This window comes from Pseudophryne corroboree, chromosome 5, assembly GCF_028390025.1.
Source record: "Pseudophryne corroboree isolate aPseCor3 chromosome 5, aPseCor3.hap2, whole genome shotgun sequence".
NCBI lineage: Eukaryota > Metazoa > Chordata > Amphibia > Anura > Myobatrachidae > Pseudophryne > Pseudophryne corroboree.
In genome coordinates, this window is record NC_086448.1 from 729,523,344 (window position 1) to 729,542,091 (window position 18,748).

At 42.7% G+C, this 18,748-nt stretch overlaps 2 protein-coding genes and 2 long non-coding RNA genes across 4 annotated transcripts; 1 reads left to right on the forward strand and 3 right to left on the reverse strand.

Annotated features, from left to right (window-relative positions):
- Positions 1 to 269: 269 nt before the first annotated feature.
- On the reverse strand, positions 270 to 2,772 carry LOC134929385 (uncharacterized). Its single transcript, XR_010178527.1, has 3 exons — positions 2,758 to 2,772; positions 1,409 to 1,704; positions 270 to 544 (listed from the first exon to the last, which is right to left on the reverse strand). It is a non-coding gene; the product is annotated as an uncharacterized LOC134929385 (long non-coding RNA).
- Positions 2,773 to 6,238: 3,466 nt separating this feature from the next.
- LOC134929386 (uncharacterized) lies at positions 6,239 to 7,471 on the reverse strand. The gene is made up of 2 exons (XR_010178528.1): positions 7,210 to 7,471; positions 6,239 to 6,513 (listed from the first exon to the last, which is right to left on the reverse strand). It is a non-coding gene; the product is annotated as an uncharacterized LOC134929386 (long non-coding RNA).
- Positions 7,472 to 9,043: 1,572 nt separating this feature from the next.
- On the forward strand, positions 9,044 to 10,351 carry LOC134929661 (putative nuclease HARBI1). Its single transcript, XM_063925243.1, has 3 exons — positions 9,044 to 9,797; positions 9,886 to 10,251; positions 10,338 to 10,351. The coding sequence occupies exons 1-3, from the start codon at positions 9,044 to 9,046 to the stop codon at positions 10,349 to 10,351; spliced, it is 1,134 nt and encodes a 377-aa protein (XP_063781313.1).
- Positions 10,352 to 11,359: 1,008 nt separating this feature from the next.
- LOC134929662 (uncharacterized) lies at positions 11,360 to 17,445 on the reverse strand. Its single transcript, XM_063925245.1, has 8 exons — positions 17,316 to 17,445; positions 16,148 to 16,613; positions 15,965 to 16,057; positions 15,751 to 15,891; positions 15,269 to 15,358; positions 15,075 to 15,158; positions 14,770 to 14,970; positions 11,360 to 11,955 (listed from the first exon to the last, which is right to left on the reverse strand). The coding sequence occupies exons 1-8, from the start codon at positions 17,436 to 17,438 to the stop codon at positions 11,360 to 11,362; spliced, it is 1,794 nt and encodes a 597-aa protein (XP_063781315.1). The 5' UTR covers positions 17,439 to 17,445.
- Positions 17,446 to 18,748: the final 1,303 nt, after the last annotated feature.

Below are 18,748 nucleotides of genomic sequence, written 5' to 3' on the forward strand. Positions count from 1 at the left end.
CTGAGATTTCTTCAGTAGTGGCCATATTGTAGGTATAGTAAATGGATTCAGGGTGTGCGGGGAAGGCCAGTCTTGCCTCAGGAGCCCATTGACCCATTATAGACACACCAGTGCTCCACGGTCCACTCCTATTTGCTGCATAGGGAACTGTAGGACATAATGCGTGTGTCCACTATAAGAAGATACCTTAAAGAGCTGTGTATCAGGAACCTTCACCAGACAGACATCAATGTAACATGTGTGAAAATCCATGACTCAGTACACTATCATTACTTATCAGCATTTATTAACTAACAGTGCTTAGCATCTCCTGCTGGATATAAGCCACATTGTCCAATCCATGTTTCCATTTTTGCTGAAACCAGGTCATAGATGTTCATACGGTTGGTCTAGTTCTCATGAACACTTGTTGTTTCACACTGTCTCTGCAGCTTCCCTGATGTTCTAGGCTGCTTGATGATCTTCAGAAACATGACTTTGGTGTGGCAGGAGGTGGAGGTCATCCTAGCCTATCCCAGCACTTTGTAGTAATACCAGTGTCTTGCTGAAAATGAGAAGGCCATAAATAAATGCTGTAAGTAATGCAAAAAGAGACTTCATGGTTTCTGCATACAGTATATAGATGGATTCAAACTATTGGGGAGATGTATCAAAGCTTGGGGAGCGATAAAGTGGAGAAAGATAACGTTCCAATCAATCAGCTCCTAACTGTCATTTTTCACACACAGGGGCTGATTTAGCAACAGGTTTTATAATGTGCAATGAGTTTTAAAACTCGTTGCATATAATAAATGGTGCTCCAGCCAATCGGCTCATAACTATCATGCGTTTGAAAAATGACAGTTGGGAGCTGATTGGCTGGAGCACCATTTATCATATGCAACAAGTCTTAAAACTCATTGCATATGACAAAACTAATTGATAAATAAGCCCCACAGTCTGTAACATGTCAATTAGGAGCTGATTGGCTGATACTCTATCTTTCTCCACTTTATCATCCTGCTATGCTTAGTACATCTCCCCCACAGCCTGTAAGATGACAATTACGAGCTTGGTTGGTACTTTATCTTTTTCCATTTGATCTCTATCCAAGCTTTGATAAATCTAGCCCTGTGTTCTGCTAAGAACAAGACTCCGTGGGAGGAATATGAAAAATGGATTAATGACTGAATAACACCCTGTGGCCCAAATGGTGCAATATCACTGATATAGTCACTAGGGTTAAAGCAGCATTTAGTTTTAAAACGAAAAACATCAAGTAAAGCATAATCAAATTAAGCTCTAAAGACATGAAAATATCCTCCCCAATCCTCCATTTATAACTCCATTTCACAAAATGAAATAAATATAAACACCATTTGTACCGCGGTGACATGAACTTTAAATACATTATTGGTACAATTAATACCTCTTCTATTTCTCGATACACCTCTTCTTTTGTGAGAAGTTCTCCTACGTCTTGGCCGTTGGCGTGGGCGATGTCTTCTCTGTGCCATTGTCTAACAGATGTTGTCACTCGGGTAGGCTCAGATGAATGGTGACTGGTCAGCTCCAGCAGCTGCAGGATATACTCACTGACTGTTATGATGACATCATGGAACCTCACTTGTGACTAGTGCTCCCATTGTTCTACCAGGCAGCCCTAAGGCAGCCCTGTGTCCTGATGTTTGCTCAGGCTATAAAACCATGTCCATGCTTACAGTACTTTTGGATAACAAGACAAGTATAACTGTTATATGAACCCATCCTCATACTTTGATTACATTGTTACTGTAAATTTCCGTCAGACTGGAGCAGAAATGTAAAAGATGTAAAATTAAACACCGATAATCCCCGTACACACTGTGCGACTTCAGCCCTGTACACGCCGAGTGCTATATTGCTGAACGCTATATCGTTCAGCGGTATAGCGCATACGCACTAAAGGATATCACTCAATGATATCAATGACATCATCCCCCGCATTCCCCGAACATGCAGCTCAACGATATAGTTAAAATTGAGCTGCATGTTCTGTAGATCATGGATGAAGGAGAATAACCGTGTGCATCATTCATCTTTATCCATACACACTGGACAATATGAACAATAGATCTTCCAAAAAAGATTGTTATCATTCATATCGTCCAGTGTCATCGCCAGTGTGTTTGGGGCTTAAGTTAACGTAGATCTCTCGCCAAGGATTACTGTAAGAGGAGTTCAGGAAGTTAACATTAAATCAGAGCTTTAATTATGTCCAATGTCATCTCTGCAAGAGCAGCTGGGTCTCTGAATCTCCAAAAAGCTGTTCTTCTCTACACAAATACTGAATGCAAGTTCCATCCATGATAAGGTTTTTAGATAGATAGATAGATAGATAGATAGATAGATAGATAGATAGATCGATCGATAGATAGATAGATTGATAGATAGAGAGATATCCAGTGAAATGGATTGTTTCTCAACATAAAAGGTAAATGAGAAAACATAACATACTGTAGTGTGATCAGGGATGGCGACGGGGGGGATGGCAACGGGGGGGGGGGGGGGTTCCCAAGGGGATACCTGTACCAGGCCCCAAGGATCAGAGGGGCCCCAAGAATATGTCCCTTAGTGCCTGGTAGGTATGTGATCCGTCTTGTACAAATAGAGAACTGCAGGTGGTGTGGGCGCAGCCTCAGAGTGACAGGAGCCTCTCGCACATAGTGTGCGCCCGCTATCCCTGGTCCAGCTCTATTGCAGGCAGAAGATACGGGACATGGCAGCAGCTACATTTACCAGGATTCCTGTGCCCTCCGCCAACCTCTTCTGGTGTGGAGTGAGGGCCGCATGGTACCTGCTGTGCTGTGTCCGGTCTGGATACTGGGGAGTGCAGCGCAGGTGAGTCTCTCCCCGGGGTAACAGTGGATTGATGAGGGGATACAGGGTTTTGGGATGGGGTGGGGGAGCTGGGAATGCAGCATGGAGTCATTGGGGAGAGGCAGACTGTGGGGTGTGGGGGGGGGGAAGGAGAGATATACATATTTCTATACATGTTTAGATAAATATATTTCTATACATGTTTAGATAAATAACTCCTACCACATGGTTGCAGCCTGAGAAATCCTCTGGATACAATTGTGGGTCCTATGTGGGAGTTCCAGTGCTTATAGCATTTACTGACTCTGTTTCTGGATATACCAATTGATGGAGAGAGAATTGACTGCATAGGAAAGGAAAGAGTTAAACATCTGGTGAGGGGTGGACCTAGCTGTGAGGAAAGTACAGCCTTTTTGAAGGGGAGGGTTTGATATATATAGGGAAGGTGAGGCCATCTTAGCTCTCTCTTGTGGTGATTTGCCTTCCCACCCTCCCGCCCTTGTAGTCAGAAATTCTGGCACGTGGTGCCTTGGCGTTAAGTTGTTGGCTGGGTTTATCGTTGGCTATTTATTGGCGGAAAAGAACGGCAGTTTTGTATTTGTATGGTAAACTGTAGTGTTTTACAGTTTGGGTTGGTTTAGGTGCACTCACCTCCATCGACTTATTGGCCGCTTGACCACCCGTCCGGGAAGGCAGCGGCAGGGCACCCAGGAGCGGTGGGTAGTCACTGTGGGGGTTGAGTTGTCACCTATTACCGGTTTGGGATAGTTGTAGAAAAAATAAGGATCGTTTCGAATGTTTAGTAATTTAAGGTTAGTTTAGGTTAATAGAGCCGTTCTTTTTGCTGCCACCATATGCCGGCTGGATCGGCATCTTAATAAAATTTTCTATTACAGGTTTGCTATTGGTTAGGGACAAATAAATAGCTAGCAATTTTTCTGCCAAAATTCAAGTCTCCGTGTCTTTATTTCTGGTTTAAAGGTAATGAATGCGTTACTTTAAAGGAAGGGAGGTCCACCAAATATCACTAGGATGTTTAACACTATTGCACTTTTAAAAAATAGGTATTTTAACCGAGTGTACCGAACTAATCTATATGTTCAGGCGGACATAGTAAAGTCTGTCCATGAAGTCAATTTTTAAAGGAATATTACCTCTTTTTTATGCAATGAGTTTAATTATCTAAAGGTTGATCATAATATTCTGTATGCAGAATTATACAGTGTATAGGTGCTCCAATACAAAAATATATTTCTGTTACCCCTGATGAAGTCAAACTGACAAAACGCGTTGGATTTATCAGTCATTAGTCAGTATTCCAGTTAGGAAAATTACTCCCTTCGCCAAGCGCACACCTTGCTAAGGTGAGGGAGTGTTTACATCTACCTACTGGATTCTGCTGTCAGAGTTATCAAAATCTATGTATAACTGTCACGATCCAGGTAATTCCTTATCAGTATTTACCTTCCAAATGTCTCCTGAGACTGTCCCAGTGTTCCAAGCCTGGATTCCATCTGCACTGTCTGTGTGCAGCACTCTGCATCTCATTGTCTCTAATCTCCTTACTGTGATTCTGGCAGCATCAGGGTTAAGTTTCACATGCAAGTTACAAACAATCTTTCCCTCCAAAAGCTAACATGGGCGCAGCCATGTTTTCCTAATCACATGATACCTTTCAGCCTATCAGCTGCACTCTGCTCTCAGCCTGATTACACAGCAGCTGCACTCTGGTCTCTGGTTAATCAGCCAGCCAATCCCTGCTTCCCAGCAGGTATAAATATCCTGTTCCTGGGGTGGAAAGATGTCAGTGCTTCAATTGTCTTCAGTGATTCCAGTGTGCAGTCCTCCCATTGACTTTCTCTGCAGTACAGCCTGACTCTGCAGTGTCTCATCATTGCATCCTGTGACTGGCAGTTACCGACACCAGCTTCCAGCAGTGCTCTGCCCTGCCAGTAACCATCGGTGTTCCACCATCGATCTCCAGTCACCATCGGTGCTCCGCCATCGATCCCAAGTCACCATCGGTGTTCCGCCATCGATCCCAAGTCACCATCGGTGTTCCGCCATCGATCCCAAGTCAGTAACCATCAGTGTTCCGCCATCGATCCCAAGTCACCATCGGTGTTCCGCCATCGATCCCAAGTCACCATCGGTGTTCCGCCATCGATCCCAAGTCAGTAACCATCGGTGTTCCGCCATCGATCTCAAGTAACCATCGGTTTTCTATCATCAGTATTCCTCTGAACTGTGTTTAATAAAACCTTTGAACTTTCCCTTGTTGTCGTGGTCACGCCTTCGGGCATTTGTTCTAAAGGTTCCCTGCATGTCCAAGAACCCTGTACTGCCTCCCAGGTACACATATACCTCAGTCCCTACGACTGAGGCTTCCCCCTGGTCAGCACCAGCCCTCAGTTGTGACAGTAAGCACTGACCTAATGGATCCGGCCGGAGACCAGGTCCAAGCGACCAGGCCGATGCAAGAACTTGCAGCTTGCCTTGAACGTCAGGAGACTGCACAGGGCCATGTGATCCGCTGTCTCCAGGACCTCTCCTCTCGGCTGGATGGAATACAAGTAACCCTCCGTGGTTCGGGGGCGTCCAGTGTGCCGACTGCAGTACCTTTGGTGGTATCCCCACCCACCATTCCCGTTTCTGCTCCTTGTCTCCATTTACCGACACCTGCCAAGTTTGATGGTTCCCCAAAAGCCTGTCGGGGTTTCCTAAATCAGTGTGAGATATATTTTGAGTTACAGCCTGGCAGTTTCCCAACTGACCGCACCAGGTTTGCTTACATTATCTCCCTCCTCAGTGGCTCCGCCCTCGATTGGGCATCACCTCTATGGGAGCAGTCGGATGCCATGCTCTCTTCATATGCAGACTTTGTGGCAACCTTCAGGTGCATCTTTGACAAACCAGGTCGTGTGACCTCAGCCCCCTCTGATATCCTCCAGCTACGTCAGGAGACACAAACAGTCGGTAAATATCTGGTACAGTTCCAGATCCTAGCGTTAAGTTAAAGTCTTAGCTACGCATGCACATAGCTCTGTTAAAATGGTGCTAGCGCATTTTCCTTTTAATTTCCCAATGGGCACACACATATTTCATGGAAAATTTATCTGGCACCAGATGCCCTGAGATTTCTTCAGTAGTGGCCATATTGTAGGTATAGTAAATGGATTCAGGGTGTGCGGGGAAGGCCAGTCTTGCCTCAGGAGCCCATTGACCCATTATAGACACACCAGTGCTCCACGGTCCACTCCTATTTGCTGCATAGGGAACAGTAGGACATAATGCGTGTGTCCACTATAAGAAGATACCTTAAAGAGCTGTGTATCAGGAACCTTTACCAGACAGACATCAATGTAACAAGTGTGAAAATCCATGACTCAGTAAACTATCATTACTTATCAGCATTTATTAACTAACAGTGCTTAGCATCTCCTGCTGGATATAAGCCACATTGTCCAATCCATGTTTCCATTTTTGCTGAAACCAGGTCATAGATGTTCATACGGTTGGTCTAGTTCTCATGAACACTTGTTGTTTCACACTGTCTCTGCAGCTTCCCTGATGTTCTAGGCTGCTTGATGCTCTTCAGAAACATGACATTGGTGTGGCAGGAGGTGGAGGTCATCCTAGCCTATCCCCGCACTTTGTAGTAATACCAGTGTCTTGCTGAAAATGAGAAGGCCATAAATTAATGCTGTAAGTAATGCAAAAAGAGACTTCATGGTTTCTGCATACAGTATATAGATGGATTCAAACTATTGGGGAGATGTATCAAAGCTTGGGGAGAGATAAAGTGGAGAAAGATAAAGTTCCAATCAATCAGCTCCTAACTGTCATTTTTCACACACAGGGGCTGATTTAGCAACAGGTTTTATAATGTGCAATGAGTTTTAAAACTCGTTGCATATAATAAATGGTGCTCCAGCCAATCGGCTCATAACTATCATGCGTTTGAAAAATGACAGTTGGGAGCTGATTGGCTGGAGCACCATTTATCATATGCAACAAGTCTTAAAACTCATTGCATATGACAAAACTAATTGATAAATAAGCCCCACAGTCTGTAACATGTCAATTAGAACAAGACTCCTTGGGAGAAATATGAAAAATGGATTAATGACTGAATAACACACTGTGGCCCAAATGGTGCAATATCACTGATATAGTCACTAGGGTTAAAGCAGCATTTTGTTTTAAAACGAAAAACATCAAGTAAAGCATAATCAAATTAAGCTCTAAAGACATGAAAATATCCTCCCCAATCCTCCATTTATAACTCCATTTCAAAAAATGAAATAGATATAAACACCATTTGTATCGCGGTGACATAAACTTTAAATACATTATTGGTACAATTAATACCTCTTCTGCTTCTCGATACACCTCTTCTTTTGTGAGAAGTTCTCCTACGTCTTGGCCGTTGGCGTGGGCGATGTCTTCTCTGTGCCATTGTCTAACAGATGTTGTCACTCGGGTAGGCTCAGATGAATGGTGACTGGTCAGCTCCAGCAGCTGCAGGATATACTCACTGACTGTTATGATGACATCATGGAACCTCACTTGTGACTAGTGCTCCCATTGTTCTACCAGGCAGCCCTAAGGCAGCCCTGTGTCCTGATGTTTGCTCAGGCCATAAAACCATGTCCATGCTTACAGTACTTTTGGATAACAAGACAAGTATAACTGTTATATGAACCCATCCTCATACTTTGATTACATTGTTACTGTAAATTTCCGTCAGACTGGAGCAGAAATGTAAAAGATGTAAAATTAAACACCGATAATCCCCGTACACACTGTGCGACTTCAGCCCTGTACACGCCGAGTGCTATATTGCTGAACGCTATATCGTTCAGCGGTATAGCGCATACACACTAAAGGATATCACTCAATGATATCAATGACATCATCCCCCGCATTCCCCGAACATGCAGCTCAACGATATAGTTAAAATTGAGCTGCATGTTCTGTAGATCATGGATGAAGGAGAATAACCGTGTGCATCATTCATCTTTCATCCATACACACTGGACAATATGAACAATAGATCTTCCAAAAAAGATTGTTATCATTCATATCGTCCAGTGTCATCGCCAGTGTGTTTGGGGCTTAAGTTAACGTAGATCTCTCGCCAAGGATTACTGTAAGAGGAGTTCAGGAAGTTAACATTAAATCAGAGCTTTAATTATGTCCAATGTCATCTCTGCAAGAGCAGCTGAGTCTCTGAATCTCCAAAAAGCTGTTCTTCTCTACACAAATACTGAATGCAAGTTCCATCCATGATAAGGTTTTTAGATAGATAGATTGATAGATAGAGAGATATCTAGTGAAATGGATTGTTTCTCAACATAAAAGGTAAATGAGAAAACATAACATACTGTAGTGTGATCAGGGATGGTGACGGGGGGGAGTGGAACGGGGGGGGGGGGGGGTTCCAAAAGGAATACCTGTACCAGGCCCCAAGGATCAGAGGGGCCCCAAGAATATGTCCCTTAGTGCCTGGTAGGTATGTGATCCGTCTTGTACAAATAGAGAACTGCAGGTGGTGTGGGCGCAGCCTCAGAGTGACAGGAGCCTCTCACACATAGGGGTATATTCAATTTAAATCGATAACGTCTTAAGACCCGTTAAATTGTGGTCACGAGATAATTTTTCCGGCTGAAAAGTTATCGGTATATTCATTTACGTGTTTATCGGGTGATATGTGTGTTTTCGTTTTTGCTTTCGCCCGTAACCGATTTTCAATGGTTAAAGATAGGTTTATCGCGGAATGATATTCAATTTTTCGAAACCGATTTTTTTCGGGGATTTAGACGGGTACTTATCGCCATTTCACTTCACCTACTGCTGAGTAGGTGAAATATATTTTAAAGTTATTATTTGCTGCAAAAAGGCAATAGTTTAGTTGTTTTATTTTTTCTAAAAGAGTGCCCAATGTTTTGTTTTTTAATTTATCTTTTTTTTATATTTTTTAAAGCATTTTTCAATTATTTTTTTGGTTACTGTAATATTAATCCCCATGATGCAATGCAAAAGTCCCCAGGATGCATTGCTCCAGTTTTGACAGGAATCTGTCACTCCTCTCTTGGGTCTTCAAGGAGAAACACAGCAATTGTGCAGTCTGCTGTTGGATACGTTTTTTTGCGGTTAGTTTACGGATTTATTACTTGACAACTTTTTAGCTCTGTCTACAATCATGGAGCCATTCACTGATACAGTTTGGATGTTCATGATCCAGGCTGCTGTTGTGACACAGGAGGACAGGACAGGTGAGGAAGGTAATCAGTCAATTGCTCCAGGTGGTGAGGTAGAGCGCGTTTCAATTCCACGCCCACGTAACTATCGTTGTAGGCGTGTGCTGGCAGACTTCTCCGAGAAGGATGTGATTAAGAACTTTCGCTTATCCTCTCGTTCAATCCATATGCTGTATGACTTGATGGAGCCGGACCTTGAACCACGGGTGCCCACTAATCACGCAGTCAGTGGTATGTCTAAACTGCTGGCTGCATTACATTATTTTGCGTCTGGCACTTTCCAGCCAGTTTTGTCCCAAACAGTCGGTTTTTCACAGCCCACATTGTCGCGTATTTTAACTCAGGTCAGTACGGCTTTCCGTAAATTAACGACCCATTTTATTCATTTTCCAAGCACTGTCAGCGAATGGAGGGAGGTCAAATTGGATTTTTTTGAGAAATCACGCTTTCCCAATGTTCTGGGCGCGATAGATTGCACTCATGTGGCGATCGCACCACCAAGGCAAATGGAAGAGTGTTTTCGTAATAGAAAATCTTTCCATTCCTTGAATGTTCAGATGGTGTGTGATGCCAAATTGAAAATAACCAATCTTTTTGTGGGCTTCCCTGGGTCGGCCCACGATTCTTTTATTTTGAGCCAGTCATCTGTCTTTCGTGATTTTGAAGATTGCAACATGCCGGATGGGTGGCTGTTGGGTGAGTTTTTTTATTTTATTTATGATTTTTAATTTTTTTAATTGTGGTTTATTATTTATGTTTTTTTTCACCCACTTATTTATTTAAGGTGATGGTGGATACCCTAACAAGAGTTGGCTTCTTACCCCATTGTCCAATCCCGATAGTGATGCTGAGCATATGTACCAAAAAGCGCACATTACATCGAGGGGTGTAATTGAAAGGACCTTCGGTGTGCTTAAATCCCGGTTTCGCTGTTTAGACAGGTCCGGGGGTACGCTGTTATATTCTCCGGATAAAGTTTGCAATATAGTTAATGCTTGTTGCATTTTACATAATATTTGTGTTGCAAACCGTTATCCGGAGAATATAGATCCAGGTGTTTGGCAGGATTCGGACATTTGCACAGAATCACTTGAGGGTATGAATGATAGAGGTGATACTCGTCAAACACTAATTGATGGATTCTTTACTGGTGAGTTTTATTTAATTGCCTTTCATTTTGTTTGTGCTTGTTAGATACTGATCATACTAATTTTTTTTTTATTTTTTTTATTGCAGAAGAATGTGCTTGAGATTTTCTTACGAGTTTGGGCCCTGTTGTTTAAAATATGGCCATTTGATTTTTCCTGTTTGCTGTTTGAAGCACAGTTGTTTATTTTTCGATTTACTTGTTGGAGAATTTTTTATAAAATTTATATCCCATCAGGTATGAAATTTGTAGATTAGTTATGATGTGAATGAGTTTGCTATTTCAAATATGTTAAGTTTGTGTCATTTTTAAAAAATATATACTTTTTGCTGCTACCTTGACTCCATGAGAGGCGTCTACTTTGTGCCCACACATACCTGTCCCTGGCTCCTGTGATCCATCCTTCCCTGCAGTTAGATGCACTCTCCACTTCTTTGCTGGCAAAAGGAGGTTGATGCTGAGGGATCCCTTCAGTCTCCTTTCCGGTGAGTATCCCCCAAATCCCCTCCCTGCCTCCTCTGTGTCCACGCTAGCTTTTTGGTTGTAAGTGTGTACTAAGCCCAGTCCTCTTTATGTTTTTCACAGGAACACTGATTTGGACTTTTCTTTGATCCTTTCAACACAACCAAATCAACTTTCTTATCAAACAGAACAGAAGGTTGCAAAGTTTAGAATTTCTTAAAGTTTACAATGAAAAATAATTTTCAAGGATTTTTAAATGTGTTTATTAAAGTGATGAATTAAATTTGTTTTGTACATGGCAATGAACTGTAAACAATATACTTGAGTTTGCTTTTTTATTTAAGTTTTTTTAATAAACTTACATAAAACTAATTTGTTCTTGATTTTTTTTTTTAAATATCAATATAATTAGTATAATATACCTATAAAAATATATAGATATAGTGTATATCCCTCCATTTAACAGTGCACACACATAAGCATCCAGAAGCACAGAAACAAATCATGTAGGCAAGACGCCTAACAATCAAATACAGTTTTGTTTACCCTAAGAAACAAATGTAAAATGTATTACATTAAAATGAATAACAGTGCAAACCTCAACGAGTAGTACATAGACATTGGTCCTATTTGAGAGGACAAATAAGAATTAACAATGTGATTCATCTGGTTTTTGTTGTTGCGTGTATGGTCCTGGTGTGGTTGCACTATCAGGAGGAGCAGGACTAGGACATGTTGGCATTTGCGGATGGACATCACCAGAGTCCAATCCATGTAATTGTCCCTCTTGTCCTAAACCTGGAAATGTTTGAGATGATTCTTGAATGGCAGGATGGTGTTGTCCCTGACTCAAAGCAGCCAACATCTTCAACATAATAGTATTCATAGTTTGGAGTTGTGTAGCTATTAGAGATGTATTTGCTGCAGTTTGGCTATGGCTTGTCTGCATGATTTGTAGGCTGTTTCCCTGGCACGAAGTGTTGTCCACAAGTTTGTTTAAGGCAATAATCATGGTACCTATTTTGGACTCTATGCCCTGTAACACGGCAGAGGTGGAGGTTGTCACGTCTCTTAGATATTCAGAGAAACGTCCCAGTGTTTCATCCATCTTTAGGAGACGGTGATCTACAGTTACACGAAATGTTTCTTGTCTGTTCTCCATTTGTCTCGCAATGTCATTCACACGTTCAGTAGTCCCTGTTGATAGACCTGTCCGTATATCCTCCAACACTTGAAATTGACTTTCTATATAAAAAATATATATATTAAATAAAAATGATACTTAAATATGATTCATTCATACTTGCGTATAGTTCACATTTTAGAAAAAGTAAAAAATTGGAATACACTAGTTACACATTACTGTACCTATAGGAGATGAAACTTGTGTCCTATCAGGATAATAAATAATAATAAATTTTATTTATATAGCGCGCTTTCTCCAACAGGACTCAAGGCGCTTTACAGACATCAAAAACAATGCACATAATACAGCAGATTTAAGTAATACAGTGATAGACCAGCTGCACAGACATAAAAAAAGAAAACCTTGAGCACACATAAGCATAATGAAGGATTGGTTTAGGCATTTTGGGTAATAATTTCCATGGGTTGTGCATTCCACCCTCACAGTTACCAGGTGAGGTAGCCATCTTGGGCGCAAGGATTACCCTGAGTGGAATAGTCTACCCCTAGAAGAGATGACACAAAATAGGGTGATTACAGCGTCCTAACACTCAAAGTAGGTCCGTCAGGTCCATGTATTTTTGATCCCATCCACAAGCGTACCAGATGTGGCAGCCATGTTGGGCGCATAACGAAGGTTACACTGTGGGAGATGAGCCATACAAGGGCCAAATGCATACATGGGAAAACGGACACGTGTGTAGAAGTATGCTATACCCTTCACAAAAAAGATCCACATGAAGTACACCATCCAAGGCAGCCATCTAGGGCACACTGCGTAGGTTGCTGCTGGCAGGGTGTGCAAGCAGCGGTGGTACACATTACAGTAATAGTTCACAGTGGGGTGGAAGAATGCTGCAAGAAGAAGAAAAAAAAAAAAGAACACATTTGCAGGAACCAACAGACGGAGGAAAACTGTAATAATATTATTTTGAGAAAATTATATATGTCCAGATCTCATGGGAGCAGTGCGGGTAGGTGAGAGAATGTGGGGAGCACACTAATGTCCAATGGAAATGACCCTGCTGAGCCTGGTGCTCATCCCCCTCAGTTCCCTGCTCAGCTAGAGGGGTAGGCCCAGGGCAGTCATGATGTTCTCAGACAGAGGGGTAGTAGGCACTGGTCCTGGTGCTCTCATGGCAGAGGCGAGGAGAGGCCACATAATGATTCTGAGTTGCAGTGTTTGTGGAACTAGTTTAATTAAAGATTCTAGCATAGTCAAAAAAACAAATCCAGTTCAAACTCCGATTCTAACTTCATCCTTAAAAAATGCATACTTCACAAATGCTTGCAGGCCAAGTCCTGACTGCAGGCCTTGATGGTTTTACTGCTTGGGCTGTAATCCTACTTATGGGACAGGGACTGAACACCTGTGCTCCTTATCTGGCTTCAAGGAACAAGTTACCAATCTGTGATCCAAGGAGAACCCTCTTGCTAGGAGTACATATATGTACACACTTCATGATCATGCATAAGAAAGGAAATTCTACAGGTACACCCTTCATAAATACTCTAACACGTCCCCTGGACACTACTATAGCAAACACAATTCACTGTACTTTCTATAGCAGTGCACACACTACTAAGAGTCATCCTTCCCCTTTACACTTACGCTGGGAGCTGGGCAAAGGAGTGACATATTCCTCACCCTGTTTGCTTAAGACTGATAGCAGCCAATAGGTTAGACACGTCTTCCCCCATCATGGCACCTAAAGGTGGAATCCATACAACTACTTGCCAGCAGCGATCAGTCAGTCTCTATAAGCCACTGAGAATACAACTCATATGGAGAAAAGTAATACCGGCCATGACCACTAGGCCCCGATATATACATCATGCATTTCTACTGTGAAACGCTCAGTTACTATAAAGGCCAGACCCCTCCAAGCTAGTTAGCTAGAACCTGAACTATGCACACGCTTAAACAGTAAGTCTAGACTAGGAACTAACAAGAACTACAGCTGGCTACGACGCCTCTGTTAGAGAGTGTGAGGTAATTCTTATCCAGGTAGTGATACTTAGATTACAGAAGGTAGCATTATCTCCAATATTGTCTTGCTTTTCACTTCCACGTCAGCAGATACTATTACAACTACAGTGCACACATTATTATTATGACATTTTATTTATAGGGTGCCACAAGTGTTTCGCAGCGCCGTACATGCGGCACACATTAGAACAATACATGGTACACAGAACATAACATTACAGTAACAGAAAAACTAAACAGAGCACAGGTAACAATTAACAACACAGTTCTCAGTACAGACTACAGCCGAGATTAAAGGAAGCAAAGGAGTAGTCGTCATACTACTGGGGGCATGCAGCCACTGGAAGAGATAAACAGTAATGAGCAAGAGGAGATACAGGTATAGACATTCGCTGAGTAGGAGAGAGTTGTAACTGAAGTGTGAGAGAAGAGGGCTGTGAGAACAGGAGGGAAGAGGGTCATCTAAAAGTTCTACATCTTCCTCAGGGGAAAATGCAGCAGTAATTGCTGTGGCAGAATCAATCAGTTCCTCTGATGTGTTGGTATGTATGTCAGATAATCTTGTACTCTCTTGTTCTGGTTCCTGAAATGGCTCATTTATTGGGCTTTAAGGAGAAGTGGAAATTAAATCTACAAATGAAGAAAAAGTTAAAAATATGAATCATATTACAACCTTGGAATTAATCCCCATATACATTGTTCTCAGTCACTCAAGTGTGCAACATAACTTGTGATGTTCCATTACATTTTTCAAAGCCAGAGCAATTGCATGTCATTCTTATAAATATTAGAGATGATCTCACCCTACTTATGGCATTTTTGCATTAAATAGTATTGGTGGTTGCATCAAAATTTCAGGGTATGGTCCAAACTTGAAAATTTACCTTCTGCAGTGGGCTGTGGGTCCTGGGTTTTCGCCAATATGGCAGCGGAGCTGATTTCCAGAATATGTGAGGGTGTTAATTTTTCTTTACATTTTTTACGAATTAAATTCACTGGAGTTGGATCTGCTTGGACGTTTTTTACGGCTTTGTCATGTCTTCTCACATCCTCACTTGTCAGTTGACTCATGGTCAATCTACCTGCTTAGTAAGAAAGTTTAATTAGAATAATTTGCAAAACAGTTTATTTAGTTTCCATAATTACTACAAACTTAATTCGTATTCAATTATTTTACTAATATATTTACCAGGAGTTTTACTTGTCTTTTTGGTAGATGTTCCAGCTGCTGATGCCATTTTTTCAGCAAGTTTCCTTAAAAGCTGTGATTCTCCTAAATTTGGTAATTAGGGCATTAGAGGTATACAAATTTTTGATAAAGAAAATTAATGCAATGTACACCACTTTATTGCTGAGAAGACTATCTGGTAATAGTGTAATTACCTTGTCCTTTTGAAGACTTTGAAGCTGTGGCTTGTCTACTCCCGCTACCAGATACCTGAACTTGTCTTGGTCGATGAGTTTCACTGGGATCTGTATTAAAGGGAGTTTTATGCATAAATATTAATCTCCTTAATACTAAGGCAACTCTGAAGTAATGATTTTTTTTTTTTTACAACTACTTATACAAAAAATGAGCATGGATTAATGACAGATATTCCAATATATACGTTATATCTTGTGTCACATTAGTTATTACTGTTTTATTTGGCATAATTGGTAGTGAATACATGGTACTCTTATTTATTGAAAATGAGGTGAAGTTTACTTTTGGCCGGCTTTTGTATCTTTTTTTTTTTCAAATTCAAAATAGTCTGTCATATTTTTATCCATATTAAAAATTATATACAGGAGCAGCACTTTTAAACACAACTTGTAATGTGGTTTGGAATACTTGAGTTTATTATAAATGACTTTTAAAATACCTTCTTCAGTGTGTATACTGCTGACCATTGATGTCATCATGGTTTGTTTAGGGTGATTGGATTTTGCCCTTTCTTCAACTTCTGCAGTGCGTATTTTTTTGCTTGGTCTTCCTTCTTGACAAGTTCTTTCTTTAATTCCACCTTTAGAACATAATACATTAGTAAAAAAAAAAAAAATTTACATTAGGATACAATTTTTAAATCACATACTTACTTTGTGACTGACTTGAGACTGAAGGCCGAGAGTGTCTGTGAGCAGTACCACTCGTTAATGGACCTTGATGTCTTTCCATCGATTCTCTTATATCTGTATATTTTTGATAGTAATGACCCAAAAAAATGTTAAATGAAAGACAATAAAAATAGGGATGGGTGGTGGTTTGGTTAGAATGATTACCTGTGCTTATAGCAGGCCTGGAAATGCTGCTATCTATGCTTGCTGGCAAGCCTTGAACCATAGCCGGATTCATTCTCTGCTTGATTTTTTCTTCCCAGGGCAGCCAAGTTATGTCCAATGGCGGTCCTCCACCTGTACCTTTTTTATAATTATGCTCTTTAGCCATTTTTTTCTTGGTGCATCTCCTGCAATCACTGTATCTTTTTTTACAAACATCTACTTCTCTGACTACACCAGAAACTGCAGTAACATTATCTGCAATTTTCCGCCAAATTTTCATCTTTTCACTCGGATGAGTTTTAGCAGAGCGATGACCTAAAAGCTTGTCATAAAATGTGTTCACACCATCGATTAATGCATCATTCTCTGCATTGTTAAATCTGGCAGATCGGATAGCCTTATTTTTTTTAGATTTCGAAGGAGCAGGTACCTCAGCCTCAGAGGTGTCAGTATCCTCATTATTTCCCTGTACAAAAAACAACAACAAAAGTTACAACATTATAATAAAAAGAATGGTGGTGGTGGGTGCATGTGTGAGGAGGGATGGTGGGGTGGGTGCATGTGTGTGGAGGGGTTGGTGGGGTGGGTGCATGTGTGTGGAGGGGTGGGTGCATGTGTGTGGAGGGGATGGTGGGGTGGGTGCATGTGTGTGGAGGGGTGGGTGCATGTGTGTGGAGGGGATGGTGGGGTGGGTGCATGTGTGTGGAGGGGTGGGTGCATGTGTGTGGAGGGGATGGTGGGGTGGGTGCATGTGTGTGGAGGGGTGGGTGCATGTGTGTGGAGGGGATGGTGGGGTGGGTGCATGTGTGTGGAGGGGTGGGTGCATGTGTGTGGAGGGGATGGTGGGGTGGGTGCATGTGTGTGGAGGGGTGGGTGCATGTGTGTGGAGGGGATGGTGGGGTGGGTGCATGTGTGTGGAGGGGTGGGTGCATGTGTGTGGAGGGGATGGTGGGGTGGGTGCATGTGTGTAGAGGGGTGGGTGCATGTGTGTGGAGGGGATGGTGGGGTGGGTGAATGTGTGTGGAGGAAGCATGCGGTGTCAGCCAGTGATGGGACAGAGCAGGTGTGTGTGTGTGTGTGTGTGTGTGTGTGTGTGTGTGTGTGGGATGGATGAATATGGTGTAGTGGTGGAGGAGTTTGTGAAGCACTGTTTTGTTTAAAAAATTACCTGTGTCTGTTGATGATGCATAGACCCTGAACTCTGTCTTGGCTCAGGCTGCCACTCCTCATCACTACCAGGATTTGAAGACACTGGAGAAGGGATTGGCCTCTGTCTCTTTTCACGTGACATTCTTATAAACGCTGTTTGTAAAAACAGAAGTATACATGCAGCAGTACATTGAACATGATAGAACATGCAGCACTAAGGATGGGCAGGTGGTGGTCAGGGCCCCCGGGGGCCACATGGCACAGGGGGAATACAGGGGGGCCCATGTGGCCACATGGCAAACTCGGATGGGCGGGTGGGGGTCAGGGCCCCCGGGGGCCACATGGCACAGGGGGGAATACAGGGGGGCCCATGTGGCCACATGGCAAACTCGGATGGGCAGGTGGTGGTCAGGGCCCCCGGGGGCCACATGGCACAGGGGGGAATACTGGGGGGCCCATGTGGCCACATGGCAAACTCGGATGGGCGGGTGGGGGTCGGGGCCCCCGGGGGCCACATGGCACAGGTGGAATACAGGGGGGCCCATGTGGCCACATGGCAAACTCGGATGGGCGGGTGGACGGACAACACAGATTTATGCACCTTACCAAAACAGGTCCAAACATGCAGGAAAATTATGCTGGCTTCTTGGCTGCTGGCTTCTTGGCACTGAACTTGGCACTGCAGTACTTCCACATATAACATACATATATGCTATGCACCGTGGAGGCTGAACTGCGGCGGGAAAACAGTCTTTTATATAGTGATATTTGGAACCACCCCATATACGGCCGATTGGTCAGTTAACGGATGAAGGGGGCGTTAAGTCGTTGCTAATTGGATATCTGCGCAAAGACGAAACCGAAAGTAATACTTATCGACCGAATGCACCGAAAACACATTTCACCCGAAAACGTGTGGCGCAGTTCGATAAATTGAATATACCCCATAGTGTGCGCCCGCTATCCCTGGTCCAGCTCTATTGCAGGCAGAAGATACGGGACATGGCAGCAGCTACATTTACCAGGATTCCCGTGCCCTCCGCCAGCCTCTTCTGGTGTGGAGTGAGGGCCGCATGGTACCTGCTGTGCTGTGTCCGGTCTGGATACTGGGGAGTGCAGTGCAGGTGAGTCTCTCCCCGGGGTAACAATGGATTGATGAGGGGATACAGGGTTTTGGGATGGGGTGGGGGAGCTGGGAATGCAGCATGGAGTCATTGGGGAGAGGCAGACTGTGGGGTGTGGGGGGGGGAGGAAGGAGAGATATACATATTTCAATACATGTTTAGATAAATATATATATATATATATATATATATATATAGAAAACACAAATCCTGAGCGCGCTCTGTTTGATGTATAGATATAGCGGAAGTCCTTCCAAGTAGGTGTATCTTATACTATGGATAATTGGATTTCTTGGGTTCCTGCATTGGATAACACCTCACCAGAAAG

What these genes read in the sequence shown, in the direction of transcription:
- LOC134929662 (XM_063925245.1), bottom strand. Translation starts at nt 17,438, where the DNA reads ATGTCACGTGAAAAGAGACAGAGGCCAATCCCTTCTCCAGTGTCTTCA. An exon ending in AGTCTCAAGTCAGTCACAAA is followed by an intron (nt 15,892 to 15,964) that starts GTAAGTATGTGA and finishes TATGTTCTAAAG; the next exon opens with GTGGAATTAAAGAAAGAACT. An exon ending in AAAGTCTTCAAAAGGACAAG is followed by an intron (nt 15,159 to 15,268) that starts GTAATTACACTA and finishes TACCAAATTTAG; the next exon opens with GAGAATCACAGCTTTTAAGG.
- LOC134929661 (XM_063925243.1), top strand. Translation starts at nt 9,044, where the DNA reads ATGGAGCCATTCACTGATACAGTTTGGATGTTCATGATCCAGGCTGCT. An exon ending in GCCGGATGGGTGGCTGTTGG is followed by an intron (nt 9,798 to 9,885) that starts GTGAGTTTTTTT and finishes TATTTATTTAAG; the next exon opens with GTGATGGTGGATACCCTAAC.